We start from the raw sequence: 22,268 nt of genomic DNA, 5'->3' as shown, positions 1-22,268 counted from the left end.
ATTCACAACCCCCCCCCCTACTTTTGGGACAAACGGCTGACCTTCGTTGTTTCTGGCAAGAGGTATTCGTCAATATTTTGCCGCGAAATGCTGCACAACACATTGATGTAGTTTGTTGTTGTCGCGTTGTTCCATTGTAGTTGACAGAAGATGGTTAGTTTGTCTGCTGTTTTATCTTTGAACGTCTAAAATGCTTTAATTGTATTTAGGATATCCGAAATTTCTTCGCTCCAAAAGGTAGCAAACCTAAGAAGGGAAAGAAACCTGTTGTTGTTGTTGATGATGACGACGACGATGACTTCACGAATAATCGTACCAAAACGAAACGAAGACTAAAAGGAATCATCTATGAGTCAGGTATCATGTTGTTCCATGCTATATTGTCGAGAATATTGATGCTGTTGGTTTTCGTGAAGTATCATACTTCCCCTAAAAGACAGATACATAGAAATGTCGATCTTTGGGTTATTCCTTATTCCCCATTAAAAGCGGAAATCCAATGACGTTACCTTTTGACCTCTATATATGACGTAAGCTATTTGGTAAGCTATTGTTGTAAAAATTTTGAAAACCTGATAAAACTGTCTAACCATGAAATCCATAACAGTGATGATTAATGGCAACAACATCCCAATATGCATAGTTGCATGACTCACATTATCTAACCACCAAACCACCCACCCACCCCCAAAAAATGAATTAAAATGAAAAGTATTTATATACACAGCCCGTGGATGGTCTAAAATAGCTTGATACTCAAGTAGAAATAATGTGAATTTTCACTCAAGTACATGCAGAAGTCAATTAAATAGGTAGATACTCAATAGGCCTAATATGTTTTAGTTCGAAAACCAAAAAATGTTAAGTGGAAGAAGTCTAAAATTATAACCATTTTTGGAGGATACTTCAGTTCTTCGAAAAAGTACAAGTAGCTTATTCCGTTACTGACCACCGCCGCATGCTGACTTGGACAAATATATGTATTCTCGCTGTTTAATTATACAAATTAAAGCAAAATGCCGGTAATCATAGTATAATCTAATTTGAGAAATGTTTTCCTGAAAATGCTACAGGAAAAATGTATAGAGTGCAAAACATGCCAAGCTTACCCTACAGACATTTGCCGTGCTCTTGCTTATGAAGATGAACTGTGATTTAATATAAACTGAACTTGCTTAGATTTCCAAGTTTTCTTCGCGAATTCAGTAATTCCAATTCTAATCTAAATTTCAAGGAAAGAACTAGCTATAATTCTAATTCTAATATCGCTTGGAAAGGATGAATATTTTCTAGTTGCGTGTACGTACGTACACGCCGTACAGTTGTACACAAGACTAGGGCTGTTCGAAAAGTACCTCATTTTTCAAATTTTACCGGCTACTTGATAAAATTGTTAGGTTAGATTTGTAAAGAATAGTATTTACGGTGGCAAATTCTTTATTTATTTATTGCAGGTTTACCCACCATAAAAGTATCATTTTAAATCCTAAAATTTGCCAGGGTTGTAATGACTCGAGTCACGATTTTCAGATGACTCCACGCGACTCAAGTCATTATCTCAAAATACGGAAATGACTCGACTCGAGTCAATACACGACTTGGACTCGAGTCATTGCGCATGACTCGAATATATATATCGGCTTTCAATTAAATAAAAGGGCAAAAGAAAACAGGAAACAAATTAACATCAAGATAATCAGTTTTGGGCCCTTATTAAGCGCCTCCAGCGTGGGCGGTCGTGGGCGTCTTCGAGCGATAGCCGGCGTTGCGCTAGCTCGGTCTCTATTGTTGAGCGCCATGTGGTTCTATTCATGTGGAATGACTCGCCATGTGGAATGACTCGCCATGTGGAATGACTCGAAGCAAGTCATTGACTCGAGATTCAGACGGCAAGGACCGACATTTCATTGTAATTTCGAAGTCAACACACTATTGGGACTTCGTTTGTTGGTACTGGTGCTTGAAAATGCGACCACAAACTGCTAAAAGTGAGGAAAATTGATATATTATAAATGTGAACCGTTCAATATCACCAAACAGAGTTATAAAAAGTGGGTTTAGGAAGACTTTAACTGGGAACTGAGCAGTCAACACAATGACTTGGACTCGGACTCGAGTCATAATACATTGACTCGGACTTGATCCTCTGTTCGCTGACTTGGACTCGGACTTGACTCGGTGGGAATTGAAAATGACTCGACTTGACTCGAGTCAAAAATATAAAAGTGAGATTGACTTGTGACTCGGAGCCTTGTGACTTGGTTACAACCCTGAAATTTGCACATCAGTAACTTTACTTCAACTAGTTGTAATAGAGCCAAATTTGAAAAATTTTATAATTATTTTTATTAAATGAATGCTAAACTTTTTCTCTTATAGCAATGCCTCTACTCTATAGGTTGAGATTGAACCATAATTTGTGCGCAGCGTTATAATAGGTAACCTAACGATTTTATCAATTAGCCAGTAACATTTATAAAAAAGTTCTTTTTCATTAGCCCTAATGTGCAGTTGTACACTATGGTTGTGGTTGATGCATTCTATCTCGACTATTTAGACTCCTCAGAAGAAGATCCACTGCCGAAAAAGGTCAAAACAAGGTTGAAAAACGAAAATGTGATCCCCAAATCAGGCGAGTTACCGCTGTTGCTTTGGGGTTTTTCCTCCGAGTTTATCATTTCCCAGTTAATGATATCAACTGAAATTCATAGACGATGAATGGACGTCGTTGAATAAAAGCGCAAAGAAAATCAGCAAGAAGAAACCAGTTGAAGAGGAAGCGAAACGGAAAGAGATCTCGCCGAGTAGTTTTTTCGGTTCTTGCAACAAAACGATAAAGAAAGAACAAAGATTGCCAAAACGCAAAGCCTCCACCGAAATTGAGATTAAACCAGAGGTGATCTAATTTATGTTTACCTAGTGGCACAGTTAATCAAAGAAGGCGGTGTTGCTACTAAGTAAAAGTAGAAGTATTATTGCATATGCACTACTGCATTATAGGTGAAAGTAGCAATTTCATCGATATTCCAAAATTAATTCAAGTACGGAGATCAGAAAAGTGGTCTAGTGAATAGTCTCAGAAAGCAGATTTGACTAGCTAATCAGAAAGTGATTTTGTGATTCATATGTTATAACTAGGACGATATTTTTGACATGACAACATTTTGTCAAAATTGCAGCGCTAGGTCAAAAAATTGTCAAAATCGTTTACAAAGTCAAAAATTTTCCGGAGCCTACATTTGTTTGTATCGGAGATCTTTGCATTATCGGTGAACTTGTCGTTTGACATTTTGCAGCTTGTAGCCTACTTTTAGGCCTTCCGTTGTAGACGGCCCATTGTCTGCTCATTGTGAATCATAAACAGTCGAATGAAACAAACAGGTTGACATGGTGTTATGATCAACCTCAACGTACCGCAATATCCCAACTGAACCAAGACTGCATGGGTTTTTATATCGAGAAATGCATGATGAAAAATTGCGATGTAGAGAACATTGTCAGAATGAAGCAACGAGGTGTGTCACCAGTGTTGCCGGCCAACAACTGCTGCTGTTGAACGTTCTTTCCCCATTCTTGGCAAGCTACTTCGTAAGGACAGACACTTTCTGCCCGAGAATGTAGTAAAGTATCTTTCGTTGTACCACAACAAATTTTAATTATTTCTACCATAATGCGTGATGTAACTACTCGAATTCTTCACAGTTCACAATTCTAACGTTATGTGCGAAAACATCTAATTTACATTAGGTCAAAATTTGGTCACAATTAAGTTTTTTAAACTCCAAATTTTTCGTTTTTATGTAAAAAAATTGCCCTGGTTAAAACCAAAATTACTTGTACTGTTACTCAGCTAGGTCAGAAGCACGGGCTTATTGAAATATAATATAGGTCAGTGGTTCCCGATCATTACTTTCCTGGCAAACCATTATTGCTAATCTGCAAGAGTTAGAATTACACATCTAATGCATTACTATGAAATACTGGTGAATGAAATTAGCTGCACATCAACAACAGAAAGAACGTAACCATTAAAATATAAATGAAACAAAAACATGATGAATATTTGCTGCAAGTTAGTGTAAATTCGACTGTATAAGTCGGGTCTGTGTCCAGAAATTTGCTGAAACCTGGAGATTGGCTCACCAAACCACTGGCGTGGATGTAACAGCATACCAAAAACCACACACATCAATAGAGCAGGACACATTTCATCATTCTTACCCAAAATTCCAGGTGTTAGAGATTGATGACGACCTTGACTTTGACGGTTCGCTGAACATGACACCGCAGAAAAAGCCAAAGCGAGAACCAGACAGGGATACCGCAAGTACCTCAGCTCGATCGCTACTGCTGTCAGTACCCTATCAACAAAACTTATTCGTTTTTCAGACCGTTCGAAGCAGACTTCAGACGTCGCAAAGAGAGAGAAGCAGAAAGCTAAGAAGAGGAAGAAAAGCTCCGGCAAAAAGGATATTGACGCTGCGGGAGATAGACCGAAATTGAGAGACGTACCTGTCGAAATTTCGAAGACTTCTATAAAGGAAACGACACATAAATTGAAGAATACGATCGAAACAAGTGGAATTGGTCCAGACAGCGACGCGTTTGTAGACAATGTATCGTCTAATAAGGATAGCGGAAAACGTGCAAAGGATACACATGTTGCTCCGTCACAGGATACTAAAAAAAAGGACAAACTCGATCGTAATTCGAAAGCTAAGAAGGAATTGAAAGAAGAGTCAAAATCGAATGCCGATGGTTTGGAAAAACCGAGGAAGTCGGAAAAACGCGATGAGATATTTACCTTGACCAACGGCGGCGGTACTAAGGATGAGAAACGTCGCGATGATAAAGCAGTCTTGAAGGAGAAAAAAGCAAGTTCTGAGAGTGCCGCCTCCGGGAAGACGCCACAAAAGCCGAGCGCCGTCCGAGAGAAATCAGAACCTCTTCAAGAGAAGGTCGATAATGAAGAGAAATATGACGAGAAAACGCCAAACGCGAAACAGGAACGGTTCGTGAAATACATGCAGTGGCAGAACAGGGGCGGGCCGAAGGCTCCCGGCTCTAAAGAAATTCCTACTGTAAGTTGAATCGAAGGTCCGTTCATTATTTTTATCGTTAGGGCAGGTTTTTGTTACAGTCAAATCCATGGAAAGCTGCACAAATTTTTCACAATAGTTGCATTCAATTTCCACAAAAGTTGCGTTTATGGACAAGTTTCTTGAAATTATTGGGGGTACTCGAATCGTTCCATATCCAAGACACTGTAGCAAAACTCAATGTTGGGACTTCAACTAATTCAATAGCCTGAAAAAATTGACCCAGTGAAAATACAATTTTCGGTAGTCTATCTTGAATGTACGTCAAAGCAGAAAGGACCTCATATATTACATATTTACATATAGTGCCAAATATTTCCAGTAAAAAGCTAATAGCATGAAGTTGCATGAAAAATCGAAAAAGTTGCAATATAAGATTCCTCAAAACAGCTTAAAGCACCATACTACATAACTTCCGCGTATTTCGGAAGCTGCCGGAAGTTGTAAAAGTAAGTTGCAAAAACTTGCCTTAGTTATGGCATATTACTCGGTGCATTTACGGCATTCTGTACCGCCAGCGCATGTTTGAATTGTTGGATCATGTTTGTCTTGTGCCGTGCGCAATGCTGACAACGGCGCCGTATCACATAAGTAGAGTATTACGACTGATCCAATGCCGAATTGGGCTTCAAGTTGGGCCGAGTACTAGAGTGCTTGGTAAGGACGAATGTTTAAGTCGTAATTTGTACCTTTCACACAGTTACAATGGAAGTAATGCTAGTTTGACTACTAAAATTATTTTATTCATATTTTTTAACCATTGCTAAGACTATAGCGCTTAGTTATCATGTCGCTACACAAAATGGTCAATCTACCATGAACTTCGAAGACCCTGAGCCTAACGCAGCTATGCTACATGTCGTCGATACTATAATAAAGCCAATGAAGGTTGCGGTGCTTCCATTGTGAGAACTTCTTGGAGGTACAGAACTTCAATATATGAACCCAAAAATGTTCAGATTTATTTCAATGTGAATATACTATTCAATTGTATAATGTGAGAACTAAGTGTCAAAACGATGATTCTCGTTGATAAAATTGTTCTTCGTTAGTAGCAGCGTATAGTTTTTGTGCATGACTCTAGCTGCTCGACTCAAATGATTGTAATAATACTTGGGAGGATTTCAATCATTATGGGAAGCCCTGTCCATAATTTTTTCAAGTGTAATCGGAGACTATTTTCTTCGATCCAGGGTGCTGATAACTGTCTGGAAGGCCTGACCTTTGTCATCACCGGGGTGTTGGAGTCTCTGGAGCGCGACGAGGCCAAGTCGCTCATCGAAAGATACGGAGGCAAGGTGACCGGGTCGGTCAGCGGCAGAACGTCTTATTTACTCGTAGGCGACGACGCTGGGGAGTCTAAAATCAAAAAGGTGGGGAACCGACGCTATTTTATGTTATCATGTTTAGGACCAGAGGTGATCAGTAACGAAGTGCTTGTTGCTTTTCCGAGCGCTCTAGTAGGTTTCAAATGCTTGTGGCTTACTCGAGTGTTTTCAGACTACTTTCACTGATACTTGAGAGATTTTAAAGTTCTTTATGCAAAACTAGACCCAGAATGCCTACTTTTATAACTCTTGTTTATCGCTACTCGAACAGAAATGTAGGAGCAGTAAAAATTTCGAGGAACAACCAGAGGCCGGTAACGAAGTACTCGTACTATCTCTGAGTACTGGGCTACTACTTGGTCTAGCGGCGACGTTTTAGACTGCTTCGGCTTCTGGTCAACAGTGTCTCATGCAAAACTGCCTGCATTTTATACTTATGATTGATAAAGTAGGAAATAGTCTTGGGATAGGCTCGCATCGATTTTATGATTCGATTTGTCATCTTGGCTGCATGGGTGAAAGAGCCCAAGCCCCAAGCCAGTGTACAAGTAGTAGTGCATGTCTGTAGCAGACTTGGAAAATCAGATAGGTCAATTCTATTTCTTTTAGACTAAAGCAGTCCAATTCTAACCTAATTTGTGATATGTTCCCATGCTGTCTGGTATGCAGACGGGTATTCAATGGACCATGTCGTTTCATTATACTATATATCAGTGGTCGGGAACCTATGGCTCGCGAGCCATATATGGCTCTTTTGGGCATAAGATATGGCTCTTTGCGATTTTTTTTATTTTTGTGCCTAATTTTTCAATATTGCAGCAACGAGTTATTAAATCTTCAGCACGAGCAGTATAATTATTCTCGTGGCAGTATAAAATGTATTTGAGAGGTTATTACAGTGACGTATTCAAGGTTAAGAGTTCGGACCCCCTTTTCAAAATCCTCAAATTTAAGTTGCTGTCGCGTCGGCGACCAATATCACTCGCAATAAATCCGATGTACCCGGTACGAAATCTTGAATTGCACGATGCATTCATTGATCAAAGAGACGAGGAGGCATGGCGACGCCTGTATCACAATGCAGTTTTCAAATGTGCATTGTCTTTCTGATCTGCGGCGAGAAATAAACTGCGATGGAAGTGACATTCACAATTACAAATTACAAACAACGCCATAGCTATCCACGTTCTTGATTGATAACGTAGCTTTGTAGAATGTAGACGCTGTTAATATGTAGGCGTGTTGTGCAAATGTTACCGCCGAACACGTGAGAATTAAAAAGCCGAATCGGTATAGTGAGACAATTACATTCGAATAATATCAGTCATTATACATTCAATGATATTTACGATGAATTGCCCTATCACAATACCTTGTCCTCTGTTTCGGACTTTATTTTCTGACAAAAAATAGTCAATAATATACGTGATTTTGGTAATAAAGATGTTCAAAATTTAGTAGACAGGTGAGTCACTGCGAGCCATACATAGCTCTTTTGAGTATAAATACGCTTCTTTGCCAAATATATATTGTTGTACTGAATTGTACTTAATTATAAGATCTTTGGTTCAAGTTTATTGCATTTCAACTGCGGGTCACTCCATGCATGGTGCTGGCAGCATAAAAAATCAACACTAAACGAGCATGCACCATGACAACCTTAAAAGTTTTACTTGCATTTTTGTCACAAAAATTTCTCGAAATATCCAGCTTTCCGTTTGTGAATAATTAGTGACTCTCTGCCGTGAGCTTGACCCGCAATCACATATCATCACGAGCGATATACGTAGTCAGCGAATGATGCCTATTAAACCAATCAATGACATTGATATCGTTTTCTGATGTAAAAAATCGAGCGGGCGTATGGGGTCAATCTCGACTTCATATCTTTACTGTATCATTAAAACCAAATCCGTGCGATTAAGGTGCTGGCTACTGCTATATAACTTGTTGTTTATGGTATCGGTAGCGAGTATAGAAACCGTTTTACACTCTGCTCAATATCAATGTAGCAATACTCAGATTCCAAACACATTGTCCGGTCTGGCTAAGACCATTAAGGCGTAAGCTTATATTTTCTGGTAAGTCCTTCTCGAAATTGTTGGCAAAACGACGAATGTATTGATTTTATGAGATTATTATATCCTTTGATAACCGCGGTTGATACATTTAGCGACGTTTAAAACGCCAATATGTACTTCAGCAATGCGACACTATGTGGCCCGAGTCTTCGCTAGGTATCGTGTACAATAATATAGGCTATCACTTCATTGAAAGATAGGGTTGGAATTAGCAATATGACGTCACAAGGTTCACGTTCGTGTTCACACAGAACCTTTCAAAAAGGTTCGCGTTCACACAAACCCGAACCTTTCAGAGGTTCACACCATCCCTATACACTTGGCTTTGAGAGGTAAATAGAACGCCGTCTTCAGGTTTGGGGGCAGGAACCCCCTCTTTTCAAAATCATCAAATTTAAGTTACTGTCGTGCCGGCGACCAATATCACTCTCGAATTCGATGTACCCGACTCGAAATCTTGGATTGCACAATACGTTGATTGATCAAAGAGATTAGCAGACATGGCGACGCCCATATGACAACGCAGTTTTCAAATACATATTATCTTACTGATCTACGGCGCGAAATGAAATGCCGTGGACGTTACGTTCACAATTACAATGCTCAAATTACAAAAAATGTAGTAGCTATCCATGTTTTTGATTGGTAGGCCTAAGTAGCTCTGTACTACCGGCAATAAGACGTAGGTGTGCGGCGCAACGTTATGTGTAACTGCCGAATACTCTGAGGATGGAGAATTCGATCAGTATTTAGAACTTCGGAATCACAGGGACAATTAGACTAGATTAATATCAGTTATAATAAATCATATAAGCTATTTACGATGAATTGTGTTATCAATGGTCTGTGTCTGCGTCTGTGTCTACCTCACGTTTCGCGCTTTATTTACGAACAATAAATATGTAAATTGTGTGATTTCGGGAGAAAAATGTTAAAAATCGTGTCATTCATGAACATCGATAGAAGATACCAAAAGTAATTGAAGATTTAAAAATTTTCGTTCACTCATCCTGACGACAGGTGAGGTACTGCCTCACTTGCCTCCCCTAACCCGACGTCATTGATGTAGCCTATCACAAATTTTAGATTGGTAGGCATATTACTGCAGTAGTGGCCATGTTTGGCTCCACCTACGCATGTGATCATGGGTTCTCGCATTTAGAAGGACAATCACGACGAATCTACGTTCTAGTAACTCATGGTTTGCATGCTTAAATAAGGTAACCAGTATGATTAGAAAGGGTTTTAACAGAGAAAATGTGGCGCACCCGACGGATCCCATGTAGTTAGTTGAAATTAGTGCTACCATGACGTCACGAATTTTCAATTGTGGCGTAACAGTCTATCCACATGTATGGCTCTTTGGGAGTTGAAATGGAAAAAATAGGGCCAATATGGCTCTTCGGACAAAAAAGGTTCCCGACCACTGCTATATATAATATATTTAGGCTGAGCAGCACAAGACGCACCAACTCGACGAAGACGGATTGCTGGAACTCATTCGTAGCAAGCCAGGCAAGAAATCGAAATATGACATCGCGGCGGAAGAAGTCGTTAAAAAGGAGGCAAAATCTGTAAAGCGAGGAAAGATTTTTGCGTTCCTTGCAAGGTTGTAATGACTCGACTTGACTCGAGTTTTTTTTGTTAAATACGGAAAATACCGAGACTCGAACGTCCCACACATGCATTTCATTGCGACTTCGAGGAATGGTTAAGTTAGCTCATCATTGGTATTTTGTGTATCACTGCTGATGGTTGTAAAATAGGGCCAGAAACTGTTGAGTGAGGAAAATTACTATGTTACGAATGCGAGGCCTGCAGTGTCACCCAAGCAGAGTGGTAAAAAGGTTGGTTGAACGTGTTTTCAACAGTGAACGCAATGACTTGGACTCGTCTCAAGACTATGACTCGGACTCCGCCATCTTCTCCCCAACTTGAACTCGGATTTGACTCGGTGGTGAATTAAAAATGACTTGTGACTCGGTTACGACTCTGGTTCCTCGTCGCAGTTAGCGCCCTTTTCACCCTCAGATCTCGTAGAAATCGCGAAAATATTGTCAGCAGTGTAGTCGTTGTTGGCATCGGCTGGATGAAACTTGAAATTGAAATTATTCACAACACGCTTTGCAAAATTTCTGTAAATTTCGGAATCTTTGAATCAAGTCTGAACTTTGGTGCCGATTGTTACTTTGCAGAAAAAAGGTCACCCCAGAAAAGAAGCCGACGCCCAAAGCCAGTACCGTGCCGTCGGGTAGCTTCTACTCCAAGAATAACTCTCAAAAAAGCGACGTTGACTCCCAAGAATCGATCAAATCGCTTCCAGACTCGCAGAAGCTGACAACAGGCCCCGGTCGCGACTCTGGGTTTGCGTTGTGGGTCGACAAGTACCGGCCCACAACTTTAAAACAAATTATCGGACAGCAAGGCGCCAAAAGTAACGTCGAGAAACTGAAGACTTGGATGCTGGACTGGCATAAAAATAACCGGCCGAAAGATGGGTCCAAGCCGAAGGCAAAACCGAAAGTGAATATGTGGGGTGGAGGCGGGGACCCGACGGGGGCAGGGTTCAGGGCGGCGTTGTTGTCCGGACCGCCCGGGGTTGGGAAAACTACGGCGGCTACTTTGGTGTGTGAGGTGAGTTTGGTTAGGTGTGTCACGGAAGTGATCAGTCTACTTTTGTCATCATGATTTTAGACTGCTTCTACTTTACGGTTTTCTGATTTTTAGGCAAAATTAGGCCTGGAATACGTTCAGTTTATCTACTTGGAAGTCAATACTTTGCTAACTATATATTTACATCGTTACTTGTACTTCTACTTGAGCACTCTGGAGAACAGAAGATTTGCAAAACTTCAACATTTTTTAAAGTTTGTGGGAAATATAGGTTTAGCGACTAGAGAAAAAGTTTTCAACACGATTACCTGTGGTAGTTGCGAAATTCAACTTCTCACGGTGTGGTGTTTTTCTGAACATACGAAAATACATGGCATCGTAACATACACACATGTATTGTATCGTGCCGATTGATTGCAGTCATTTAAAGCGATGCTTTATATTGCAGTCTCTCGGTTTTCAATACATCGAACTGAACGCCAGCGACACGAGAAGTAAGAGAACTCTAAAGGAGGAAGTGTCGCACATGTTAGACAATTCAAGTATCAGCAGCATGTTTGGTACAAAGGTATTCCCATCTTTATCTTTTCACTCGAGATAATGCCCTTTTCTACACTAATCTGCAGTACTAGTTATGGACTCTGCTTAATTCGGACACCGGATAATCCGTAGACACTAGACACGCTTTATTCGGCCAAAATTCTCAGAAACGGAATGGAAGTGAAAATTGCATGGAAAAAACTCCTGTTAATTAGGACACAGGCTCGCAATTCCTATTGTTAGGTTATGGCTGGCACAATGAACAGTACTTCGTTATTTTCAACACAAAATGAGTGTCATTGTTCCGCTGTGATAATCCATGCAGTAACAATTGACAACAAACTCATAGAAGGACGTGCTAACTTTGTAGTCGCTTGTAATTGGTATAATTACATGCCTCTTGAAGAACAGATTGATGCAGAAAAGGGGAAATTACTCAATAAAGTACACACAGAAACAAGCAAGGACGCATCCGTGACAGTTTGGCAGTTATTTGCATTGAAGGGGGACTAAAAAAGTACTATTAAGCCTTATATGCGTGTGTTACACAGTAGTTCAATGTATTGCATTTGCTGAATGGTTTGTTAACGAAAATATTGTCTAATAAAATAATTGTATAGAAAAAAAGATGAAGTAATGTGACACTAGTTCATGGCTCGTACAGGAACAAAAGGAAACCGCGGCTGGAGGCACGAAGAACGCCTTGATCATGGATGAAATCGATGGCATGGCCGGGAATGAAGATCGTGGAGGCATGCAGGAAGTGATACAGCTGATTAAAACCACCAAGATACCCATCATCTGCATGTGCAACGATAGGTAAGCGCCGGGATTTTACCAAATTTTATTAGCGGATAGACCAAAATCACGTACGTTGATTCTGTAGTTGGTTGAAGCAGTCAGCGTTGCTACTCAAGTAGAAGTAGTAATTGTATATCTGAGAAGTACTGTAGTAGTTTTGTAAAGTAGATTATATGAACTATCCTCAATTACGGTGATGAAATGGTTCTGCCTGGTTGTCATTACAATTTATCTCGTAAAAGCGAGCAAGTGTATCAAACGTTACCATTGATACTCGAATTGTTTGCCCAGCTCTGGTTTTCAAGCGGCCAGACTTAGGTAACTAGATGATTCTAGATTTCTAATTCTCATGTAATTTTCGAAGTGTATCTTTGGTGTAATTCTAATCTAATTAGTGAAATGTTTTTGTGCTTATATTTTTATTTCTAATCACAGCCAACCAGGGCTGTAACGAAGTCACAAGGTTGCGAGACACAAGTCAATCTCACTCTAATAGTTTCGACTGGGGTCAATTTCAATTCACTACCGAGTCAAGTCCGAGATTGTGGGGGGGATATAGAATGACTAGCATTCATAATATGGTTATTTTCCTCAGTCCTATCAGTTTTTGACCTTATTTTCCAAGTATCAGGACTAATATCCGAAATATCAATGATGTGCTGACTCGCTATTCTTCGATGTTACAAGAAACTGTGTGTCTTGGCCCTCCTAGTTTCGAGTCGTATGACTTGGTTCGAGTCATGCACAATGACTCGGGCACAAGTCGAGTCACCAAAAAATCATAGTCGAGTCATTACTATTGACAACCCAGGGTGTTACCAATGAATGAATCTATCAATCTATTTCTCGTTTTTCTGAAAATAATACAGATGAAGCGCATAGTGCGAAGCGAGACAAGCTTGCTGTACAGACGTTTGCCATCGTGATTGTGAGAAGGAATGAGAATGACGTGACATGAACTGCACTTGATTCAATTTTCCTCAAATACAGTAATTCTAATATAATTGCCAAAAGCTGTGTAGCTATTATTCTAATCCTAATCTAAGGTGAAATTTTCAAGTTGGACTACTGGAGATGAAGGTTCCTTCATGTTTCAAATTCTATCTAGTGAAATGTAATCTCTGGATAGGTTTGCATTGACTTCCGACTGAGCAGACCAGAGCTACGTTTCCAATCTGATTTTGAACAATTACTCGAATCGTTGCAGTTGATACACGAATCGCCGTGTCCGGTCATATATGCAGATCTTTTCCTGTCACGTATTTCAGGTCCTCGCCGAAAATTCGTTCCCTTACAAACCACTGCTTCGATTTGCGATTCCAGCGTCCACGCGTCGAACAGATCACAGGCTCCATGATGAGCGTTTGCTACAAGGAGGGGCTGAAGATACAGGCGCCCGCCTTGCAGTCGCTAATCAGAAGCTGCAATCAGGACGTCAGGCAGGTGAGCGGTACAGATAGTTGGGTGCTGTGTACTGTCGTGTACTACTGTTTGGAAATTTTGTCTACTTCAAGAACAGTAGAATATGAAAGTTCTGAAAAGTAGCCAAGCAAGTAGTTTTGAAAAGTAGTAAAGTGTAATAAAGAATTGGCAATTGGTTACTTCTAAGATTGCAAAATGGAGCGGTTGACCAAAATATATTCTAAAAGAGCTTCTTGGAGGTACAGAACTTCAATATACAATTGAATGGTACATTCATATTGGAATGAACCCGAATATTTTCGGCTGACACTCGTCAGGTGTAATCGCCAGCAACTAGTAGAGAATTGGAAAGAACATTGTATATCAACAATTGTATCACAAAATGTGACGTCACCGACATGAAATTTCAAATAGTCTGGGCAAGCAGAGAGCTTAAAGCCTATTGTGGTATACGGATACCTTTTGTAGGCACAGACTTGGTCGGAATATTTTGCATCAAGCTTCAGAAAGCTTTTCGCAGAGCGTGATGTGCGTGTTATATTAAATCTAGGGACATGTTGTTTTATGCGGCCCCATAAACGTTGTTTCGTTTTCTGTTATCATATTTCGCCCAGTGATATGATAATTTCGCTCGCAAAAGCTACACAAACCAATCCCAAACCTTCTTTCTACTTGAGTACCTCGTTTCTGACCAGCTCTGGCCACCCCCGTGAACTGCTCTTCAAGTTGCCCTGAATTTTTTAGGTCCTCTACAACCTCAGCATGTTGAAAGCTAGCGGCAACGCGGTGTCTTACGACGACATAGCCAGCCATTCAAAGGAATCGCACAAAGACGTGGCAATGGGAATTTTTGAAGTGGCTCGAAAGGTAAGCGGTGCAATGGAGACGATACCATTTGCCTGTAAATAAATCCCAGTAGAATATCCTGCTAATCTGCGAGCAGTGTTGAATATTTTTGATGAATTAGGCGCGGTCACGCAGCTGTCTAACCGTGAATTTTGAATGTTATTGATCTGCAAACTGGCAATAATTGACTACGAGACCTTATTACTCCGCGTACGAGAGTGTGCGATTGTTTTTCAGCTTCTTACGGCCGAGTCCGCGTCGATTTCGTTGAACGACAAGCTGTCGCTTTTCTTCATGGACTATTCCATGATACCTCTCTTTGTGCAAGAAAACTATCCTCACATCGCGATGTCAGGTCTGGTATTAGCTTCTTTTCAATTTGCAATCGGCAATCTGTATCACAGCCTGCGACCTTTCTATTTATTTCATGCCAATCGTTCAAGCATAGGGTTGGGTTTGAAGCTGTTCAAATAAATGCTGCAAAGTTTTTTGAAATGCACCTTAAGCCTGATGCCATATGTTTTGAATAGAGGGCTTATCGGTGAAGCCACTCGTAATCAGTTTTTATCGGCAACGACTCAACAATCTGATAGTGGTCGGAATACTAAATTCTGCTTGAAAGTCCTGTGAAAATCATTTTTTTTACGAATTCCACATCCGAATTTATGCTCAATGCTCATCTCCGCCACGCACGCAGGCAGCATCGTCAAACAGCTGTCCTCTCTAAACCACGCCGCGGAATGCATATCTATCGGAGACCGCGTGGACAAGCTGTTGCGGCACGACCAGGCGTGGAGCGCCCTGCCGACCGTGGGCCTGCTATCTACCGTGGCTCCGTGTACGATTATGAACGGAAACATGAAAGGGATGATAAATTTTCCGGGCTTTTTCGGCAAGCTGTCAACGACGGGTACGCGTGTGCTGCTGTTTGTCGAAGGTGTATCTCGCAATGGTTTGCGTTCAGGAAAGAACAAGCGCCTACTGCAAGAGTTGAAGTTCCATTCGAGTGTGTCGACGTGTGGCGCTTGCGAGACGAGTTTCAACCTGGACTATCTGCCGTGAGTGTGTAACGTTTTGCGTCTTGACGTGAAATGAGTAGGGCTGCCTAAAATCGAGTGCCTGAGTGATTCGATTTGGGTCGAGTAATGAGTAGGGCAAGTTTTTGTTGCAGTTAAATCCGTGGAAAGTTGCATTTATTTTTGAAAAAAGTTGCAGAAGTTGCATTTTGACCACATTTTGCTCGGTTGACTAAAAAAAGGTCAACTTCCCACATTGACTAAAAAAAATAGGTCAATTTTCCGGCTCAGCTCCTGAAATACCCGTGAAAGCCTTACTTCGGTGCTGATTTACGGTGTTTCAGTCGAATTTGGCCGTGTATTTCACCAGAATCGATAATACTTTCGTGAAAAATCGAGAAAGTTGCATGAAAAAAATGGACAAAAGTTGCAAAAAGTTGCACTATAAGATTTCTTCAAACAGCTTGAAACAGCATTCTACATATCTTACGAGTATTTAGGAAGCTGCTGGCAGCTGTAAAAAAAAGTTGCAAAAACTTGCCCTAGTAATGAGCTTTTTAACTTCACTATGATGATGAAGGTTTGGAAAGATCAAATATGTATTGTTCATTCGACCCCAAATAGAACGGTATCCGATTAAAAGCCTACTTAATGCGGTTTTAACTCTGTCCTGTCTTCATTTTATTGCGATCTGTTCGAGTTGATGAAATTATTGAAAGAAATTGATACTGACGCTGTAATATATATAAATATATGTGGTTTTGTGTTCCGTGGCTACCGTAAATATGGCGTAACGCGTTGTGACAACGTTACGGGTTGATCATTACGCCAAATAATGTCGGCTTAGCCACCTATTTTGGATGCTGTGAGCGACTCGCGCTGGAATGGGAATTGTGCCCACCCATTAAAAACCTGGACAGCGGTGAAGTCGCTTTTTATTGTGTTTCCTGCAAAACATGCATGTGCAGTGTGCACTGGTGCATGCTGTTTGACTACCTCTACGTCAGCGGTGTCAAGCTCAAATTGCCACGCGGGCCCGGACCAGTGAAATGGTTCCACAATAATTTTACCTCATGTCATGACCTTTTCACTTGACTACTTAATCATCAAGCAGCGTATACGTAATAGTATCTTACAATATGTCACGGATCAGAGGGGTTATATTCTTGCTACATCTTCATTCACATACAATGGAATCGAGTCGGCAAAATACAGTTATGAACAGTGGCTCTAACGACTATAATTAGGTTGCATATTTTTTCTATTTCCCTCATTTTTTAGTGCAGCGTTGGCCCTGCATTATACGTTGTGAGGAATACACGAGATTTATCTGCAATCGCTAACGTTGGAATTTAGTTAATCACAATCATGATTTTTCTTGAAGCCCAGGACATTTCGAGTCGGAAGTAATGCAGAAGTGCGACCGCATGTATTTGAATGTATATTTTTGTACAACTTATATATCCTCCATCAGTCTTTTTACTTCTCCGATGTGCCTTCTTGCTAAAGTGGTTGAATTAAATTTGCAGTCCACTTTCCCTTCTAGTTAACATACTCTTGACCTGCGCAGATTGAAAACGACGCCTGCTTTTGCAGCTATTTGCGATCGCAACTATGCCGCCCTCTCGTGGAACAGAGCGAAACCGGAGATACGCAAGTGCGCAAAACTGTAGACTTGCTCCATTCCTACGATTTCCTGCGCGAGGACTTTGACAGCATCCAGGAACTGGGGCAGTATCCCGGGCGGCCGCAACTCATGTCCAAGGTTGGTGCTCTGTGCAAAGTCGTGATTTTTTCTTTTAATAACGATAGCTCGTTGCAAGGTCGAGTCGAAGGTGAAGTCCGCGTTTACAAGGGGTTTCAACAAGGAGAGTCATAAGACGCCATACGCTATGCAATCGACGACAAAAAAGTCTAAAAAGCAGCCGGGTCAGTTTATGTTTGCCTTGTCTTATTATTCTTGTTGTCTTGAGTTCAAATAATTCTTTCCAGTTAAGTTCAAATAGCAGTTTAGATTGTAATGAAATGCAATTAAGGCGGAGCGCTAACTCTCTCATCTTCAATCTTAATGCCCATGTGGTGGCAGTGTTTAAACTTTTTGAGTGGAGTGTTGGACAAAATGAATTCAAACTACTGCTCCATTTTTGATTAGGGCATTGCGACGTCATCTACTTTCACCATGTCGCGTCATAGTTGAAAAAGAAGTAGTCGGCGTTGGTACTGAAGTAGTGAAACAGTAAAATAGAAGTGAAAGCAATCTGAAAATGTAAGGTAACCTCTTGCACAATTAATGCAACGGGGCAAAACGAGTGATCTGAGAAAGTAAGATGTCTTCGTTACCGTTTGCATCTGAATTAGACACTTTTCCGTGTTACAGTGAGAGAAGCGAAGTACTTATGCACGGTTAATCGCGCTAGTGTCATATCTAAAAAAATCACCACCGGCTCTACTCCAAAATTTTGACATTCGGCTCATCTTTCCTGTAGCGCCTGATGATTTTGGGTACGGACTCGAAGGAGACGACTCCCAAACCGTAGCTGAAGATGAAGAGGAGGAAGACACAGATGTGATGGCAAAGGTAAAATAACGCTATCGGTTTCATCACAATGCACCAACACAATATTCACTTATTCAAGGCAAAGCCTTCGCGTAAAAAGGCACCTACGACATCCGCCGGCAAAGCTGGGAAAAGTTCAAAAAGCAGAGCGAAAAAGAAATAGCTCGCCAAGTTGAATAGTTCGATTTGTTAACTTTTCCTTCTGTATTCGTGCGTTAATAAGCTTTTGTCCATACGCGTATCATGTAGCTGACAATTTGTTTCGAAAATCATCGAAGCCTTGCAAGTTCTCGCGATCATAGTACTGTGAAGACAGCAATTGCGTTGAAATGAATTTGAAAACTTGACCGGCATTTCAAAATGAAGTGAATTCGAGGGGAAAACTATTGTCGCGGTAACGTTTTCGCTCAGCTTTGAAAATTGATAAAATCGTACTCTCTCTTCATTACCAGCGTCACTTCGAGAACGTGTTTTGTCAAGTCCCACTTGGCGCCGCCGCTGTCGGGATCGACGGGATGCGGTAAGGGTAGGGTGAGCTTGCTGGAAATAAATTGCCACGTATGTTAGGTGTGTGTGATGTAGGCTACACGGGAGTGGTGATTGGTAAGTTGGATTAGAAATAGAAGTTAGGAAAGTCACTTGAAGATGTAAAAAAATTCGAATCGTGACATGAGGTGATCACAATATGGTTTACGAACAGGATTTCATATGATGGAATATGTAAAAATGAAACCAGCCGCACGGATTTGCATTCTGACATTTTAGAATCTGCTCGTGCCTGATACCCAGTGGTGATGGTGCTGCTAATCCATTCAATTTCAAAAATTTGTGATGTTATGATGGTGCGTAACACATACTCTCGAGTGATTTGGGCGAGGCATAGCAGACTTTGCCAGTCCAGAAACATGACGTAGAAGGAATATTGGCGGCAATGTTACCTCTAAGCTGCGCAGTGCTGACATGATCTCTGCGCACAGAAAATCCAAGTTGCGCACAAAAAATCGGAAGTGATGACCTTTTTTTAGGTGTTACGCACTGTTTTCCAAGGGTCTGCGCAGTGAGTTGGTGAGTGTGCGCATACTCGTCAAAAATTAGAGGGAACATGGATTGGCGGGTGAATGTTTTCAATTACTTTGATACATGGACTACCGATCCAGCTCGAATGAATTTCACTTGGAGAACTGAAGCAAATATAATGTAATGCTAATTTCTACTTGAGTAGTGCAAGTAGACAAAATCTACTTGATAACTCAAAAAGTAAAAGTACTTCATAACTGACCTCTTGTTGCAAGAGTAAGCAGAGTCATATGCCTAGAACAATTTCGCTGAGAAATTAGTTAAAAAATTTTTGAATAAACTTTCTGCTCAATAACTTGATTTGGCAATTCGACCTATTTTTGAAAAAGCGCTTGGACCACTTCAATATACAGGCTACTCACAATTTCGGTGACCTACAGTCGAGGACACTTTCCTTCACTTGAAGCTCGACTTCAGACATTTTTGTGTCGGGAAGCGTGATTTTGACTGCAAGGCTTTCGCAGCATGCGCTTGAAGGATTTTTTCCGGATGTACCCAGGAACATGTCTTCGGAAGTAACCTTTTGTTTATATGATATATCGTACCTGAATCGAAATATCGGTTTAGAAACCGTAATTCAGAGACTTAATAAAAACTTCTAACAATCTTGGAAAATGATCGGGAAAGTAGTTAAAACCAGAGTTGTAATGACTCGACTCGAGTCACAATTTTCTGATGACTCGACTTGACCCGAGTCATTTTCGCAAAATGCAGAAATGACTCAACTCGGGTGGTCAATCTGTGTATTAACGCGACTTGGACTCGAGACGCAGACGGCCAAGACCCACATTTCATGGTAATTTCGAAGAATAGTGAAGTTCCCACACTATTGGAATTTCGTCTATTGGTACTGGTACTTGAAAATGCGACAAGAAACTGCTAAAAGTGAGAAAAATTAGTATATTATAAATCCGAACTATTCGATATCGCCAAACAGGGCTATATAAGGTGGGTTAACAAGACTTTAACTGGAAACTGAGCAGTCAACACAATGACTTGGACTCGACCTTCTGATTGCTGACTTGGAATTAAAAATGACTCGGCTTGACTCGAGTCAAAACTATAAAAGTGTGATTGACTTGTGCCTCAGAGCCTGGCGACTTGGTTACAACTCAGGTTAAAACAGTTGAATTTCAACACTTAGCTAGCCCCCTAAACTGCATGCAACACTGTCAGATATTTGGAACCATTTGACTCAAATCTGAAGTCTGAAAATATGAATTTTGGCTTGGAAAAGTAGTAACGGAATTAGTATGAAAGCAAAACCAATGGAGTGGTGAATACTTTACATACCCGAGAATGAGTTTTATCTACTTCTATTTTACTACTAACGGGGAAGATAGCATTGTACATTGTGTGTATATCTTGGGAAATAAAATATAATCTGACGAATATTGAATATATCATTATAATATAGCCGGGGCCGTCAGTCTTGTGATTGGTGAAAGGTACCAGCACATGAACAGATTGAACACCAACTACTCATACTGAAATATACATTATTATCAAGTTTACTCTGGTTGTGGTCTTCCGTCATCCTCCTCTTCAAACATGGCTGATGACGGAACTTCTTCTTCGTCCCAGATCGCTTTACTGTCTTTCTTAGCTGAATGATATATGAGTGATCACTGATCAATAAAAACTTTTGATTGAACGTAGTCGATGTGATTACCGTAAACGCTTTCTTGTGGTGCCTCTTTTGATGTCTTTTTTGGGCCGATGTTTCCCGGGTTATAAGCGGATGTCGTAGTGTCAGGCTGAATATAATGTTATAGTGCGGATAAAAACTTGTATTAGTTGTAGTGATGATGATTGTGTTTTATTATAAAATAACAGGGATATCTAGAAGTTCTAGATACCCCTGTAAAATAATAATGCCAAACGAACATTCTATAATTTCCAGTGCACACCTTCTAATAAATAAACATACCTCAATTTTCTCGTGCAAATATGAAAAAGAAATGAATGTGGAAATAAACGTTCAGCTGAGCTGACATGTTCATTCTTTTACAAAGTATACCGTAGGTGTTTACCATATCATCGTCGCTGGAATCATCTCGAGAAGGATTAAGCATTTGCGAGAGGAGTTCCAAATTGACAATATTGCTCGAACTGAGATCGGCCATCCTTGATCTTCTCCGCTCTGATATATTTATAAATAAAACCAGCACCTATTCACGACGTATGAAATAATATCGTGAATTGAAAATTGTGATTGTTGTTTCCAATCCGAGCGTTGGTTCGTTCGGGGTCATTGGCTGTTACTGGTGCGTGAAAAGAACATCAAATTTCTGCAAGCAACTAACTAGTATCTATAAAATAACTATATATAACTAGTATCTATAAAATATAGCATTGATATATTGCACAATGTCGTGTGAGTAGTGGCAATAAACACAGAAAGACACCCGTTGATCACGCCAAGCGTTCTTTTTTATGTTTTAATCTTGGGTAGAGGAAGATGTATTTGCCAGAATATTCACCATTCCATTTCGACTGAATCGTATAAGCAAATTATGATACTTGGTAAATTCGATACCGGTACGCTTCTGCGGTACTGTTTTCTGGAGCTCAGCCAATACAGGTTTCGGAATATGTAATCCAATCTCAGTGCAGTGATTCTCGTCCTTTCCAGTCGATCCACTTTCGAACGACCAGTTGCAGATTTGTTTCGGGTCACTTGGTATCTGGCGGTGCTTCCCCTTCTACATATGCCTGATAACAATAGCTTCAAGCGAGACGAGGGGAGGATATATACCTTTTGGATGTCAGAAAAGGACTGGTGCCATGGCTTCACCAGATCCGTTAGAGGTATCACGAAGGATGAAGAACATGGTAAACCAGCGCGACGTAGACGCTATTATTAAAGCTCAGCAAGAAACTTTGAA

At 40.5% G+C, this 22,268-nt stretch overlaps 2 protein-coding genes across 2 annotated transcripts; one reads left to right on the top strand and one right to left on the bottom strand.

The window, feature by feature from the left end:
* On the top strand, nt 1-18,869 carry LOC145456747 (replication factor C subunit 1-like). The gene is made up of 20 exons (XM_080334863.1): nt 1-153; nt 210-357; nt 2,558-2,632; nt 2,712-2,896; nt 4,234-4,327; nt 4,390-5,081; nt 6,293-6,472; nt 9,957-10,087; nt 10,704-11,142; nt 11,570-11,689; nt 12,326-12,480; nt 13,731-13,905; nt 14,629-14,751; nt 14,968-15,085; nt 15,428-15,640; nt 15,695-15,788; nt 17,343-17,511; nt 17,570-17,675; nt 18,233-18,324; nt 18,383-18,869. The coding sequence occupies exons 1-20, from the start codon at nt 151-153 to the stop codon at nt 18,464-18,466; spliced, it is 3,396 nt and encodes a 1,131-aa protein (XP_080190989.1). The 5' UTR covers nt 1-150; the 3' UTR covers nt 18,467-18,869.
* Nucleotides 18,606-21,669, bottom strand: LOC145456773 (dynein axonemal assembly factor 6-like). Its single transcript, XM_080334891.1, has 5 exons — nt 21,414-21,669; nt 21,053-21,137; nt 20,896-20,986; nt 19,743-19,925; nt 18,606-18,843 (listed from the first exon to the last, which is right to left on the bottom strand). The coding sequence occupies exons 1-5, from the start codon at nt 21,504-21,506 to the stop codon at nt 18,711-18,713; spliced, it is 585 nt and encodes a 194-aa protein (XP_080191017.1). The 5' UTR covers nt 21,507-21,669; the 3' UTR covers nt 18,606-18,710.
* Nucleotides 21,670-22,268: the final 599 nt, after the last annotated feature.

The sequence above is a fragment of the Botryllus schlosseri genome, chromosome 15 (genome assembly GCF_051294905.1).
Source record: "Botryllus schlosseri isolate E-star chromosome 15, Bs_hap1, whole genome shotgun sequence".
NCBI lineage: Eukaryota > Metazoa > Chordata > Ascidiacea > Stolidobranchia > Styelidae > Botryllus > Botryllus schlosseri.
Note: the sequence above shows the minus strand (reverse complement) of the source record. Positions and strands in the feature narration are given on the sequence as shown.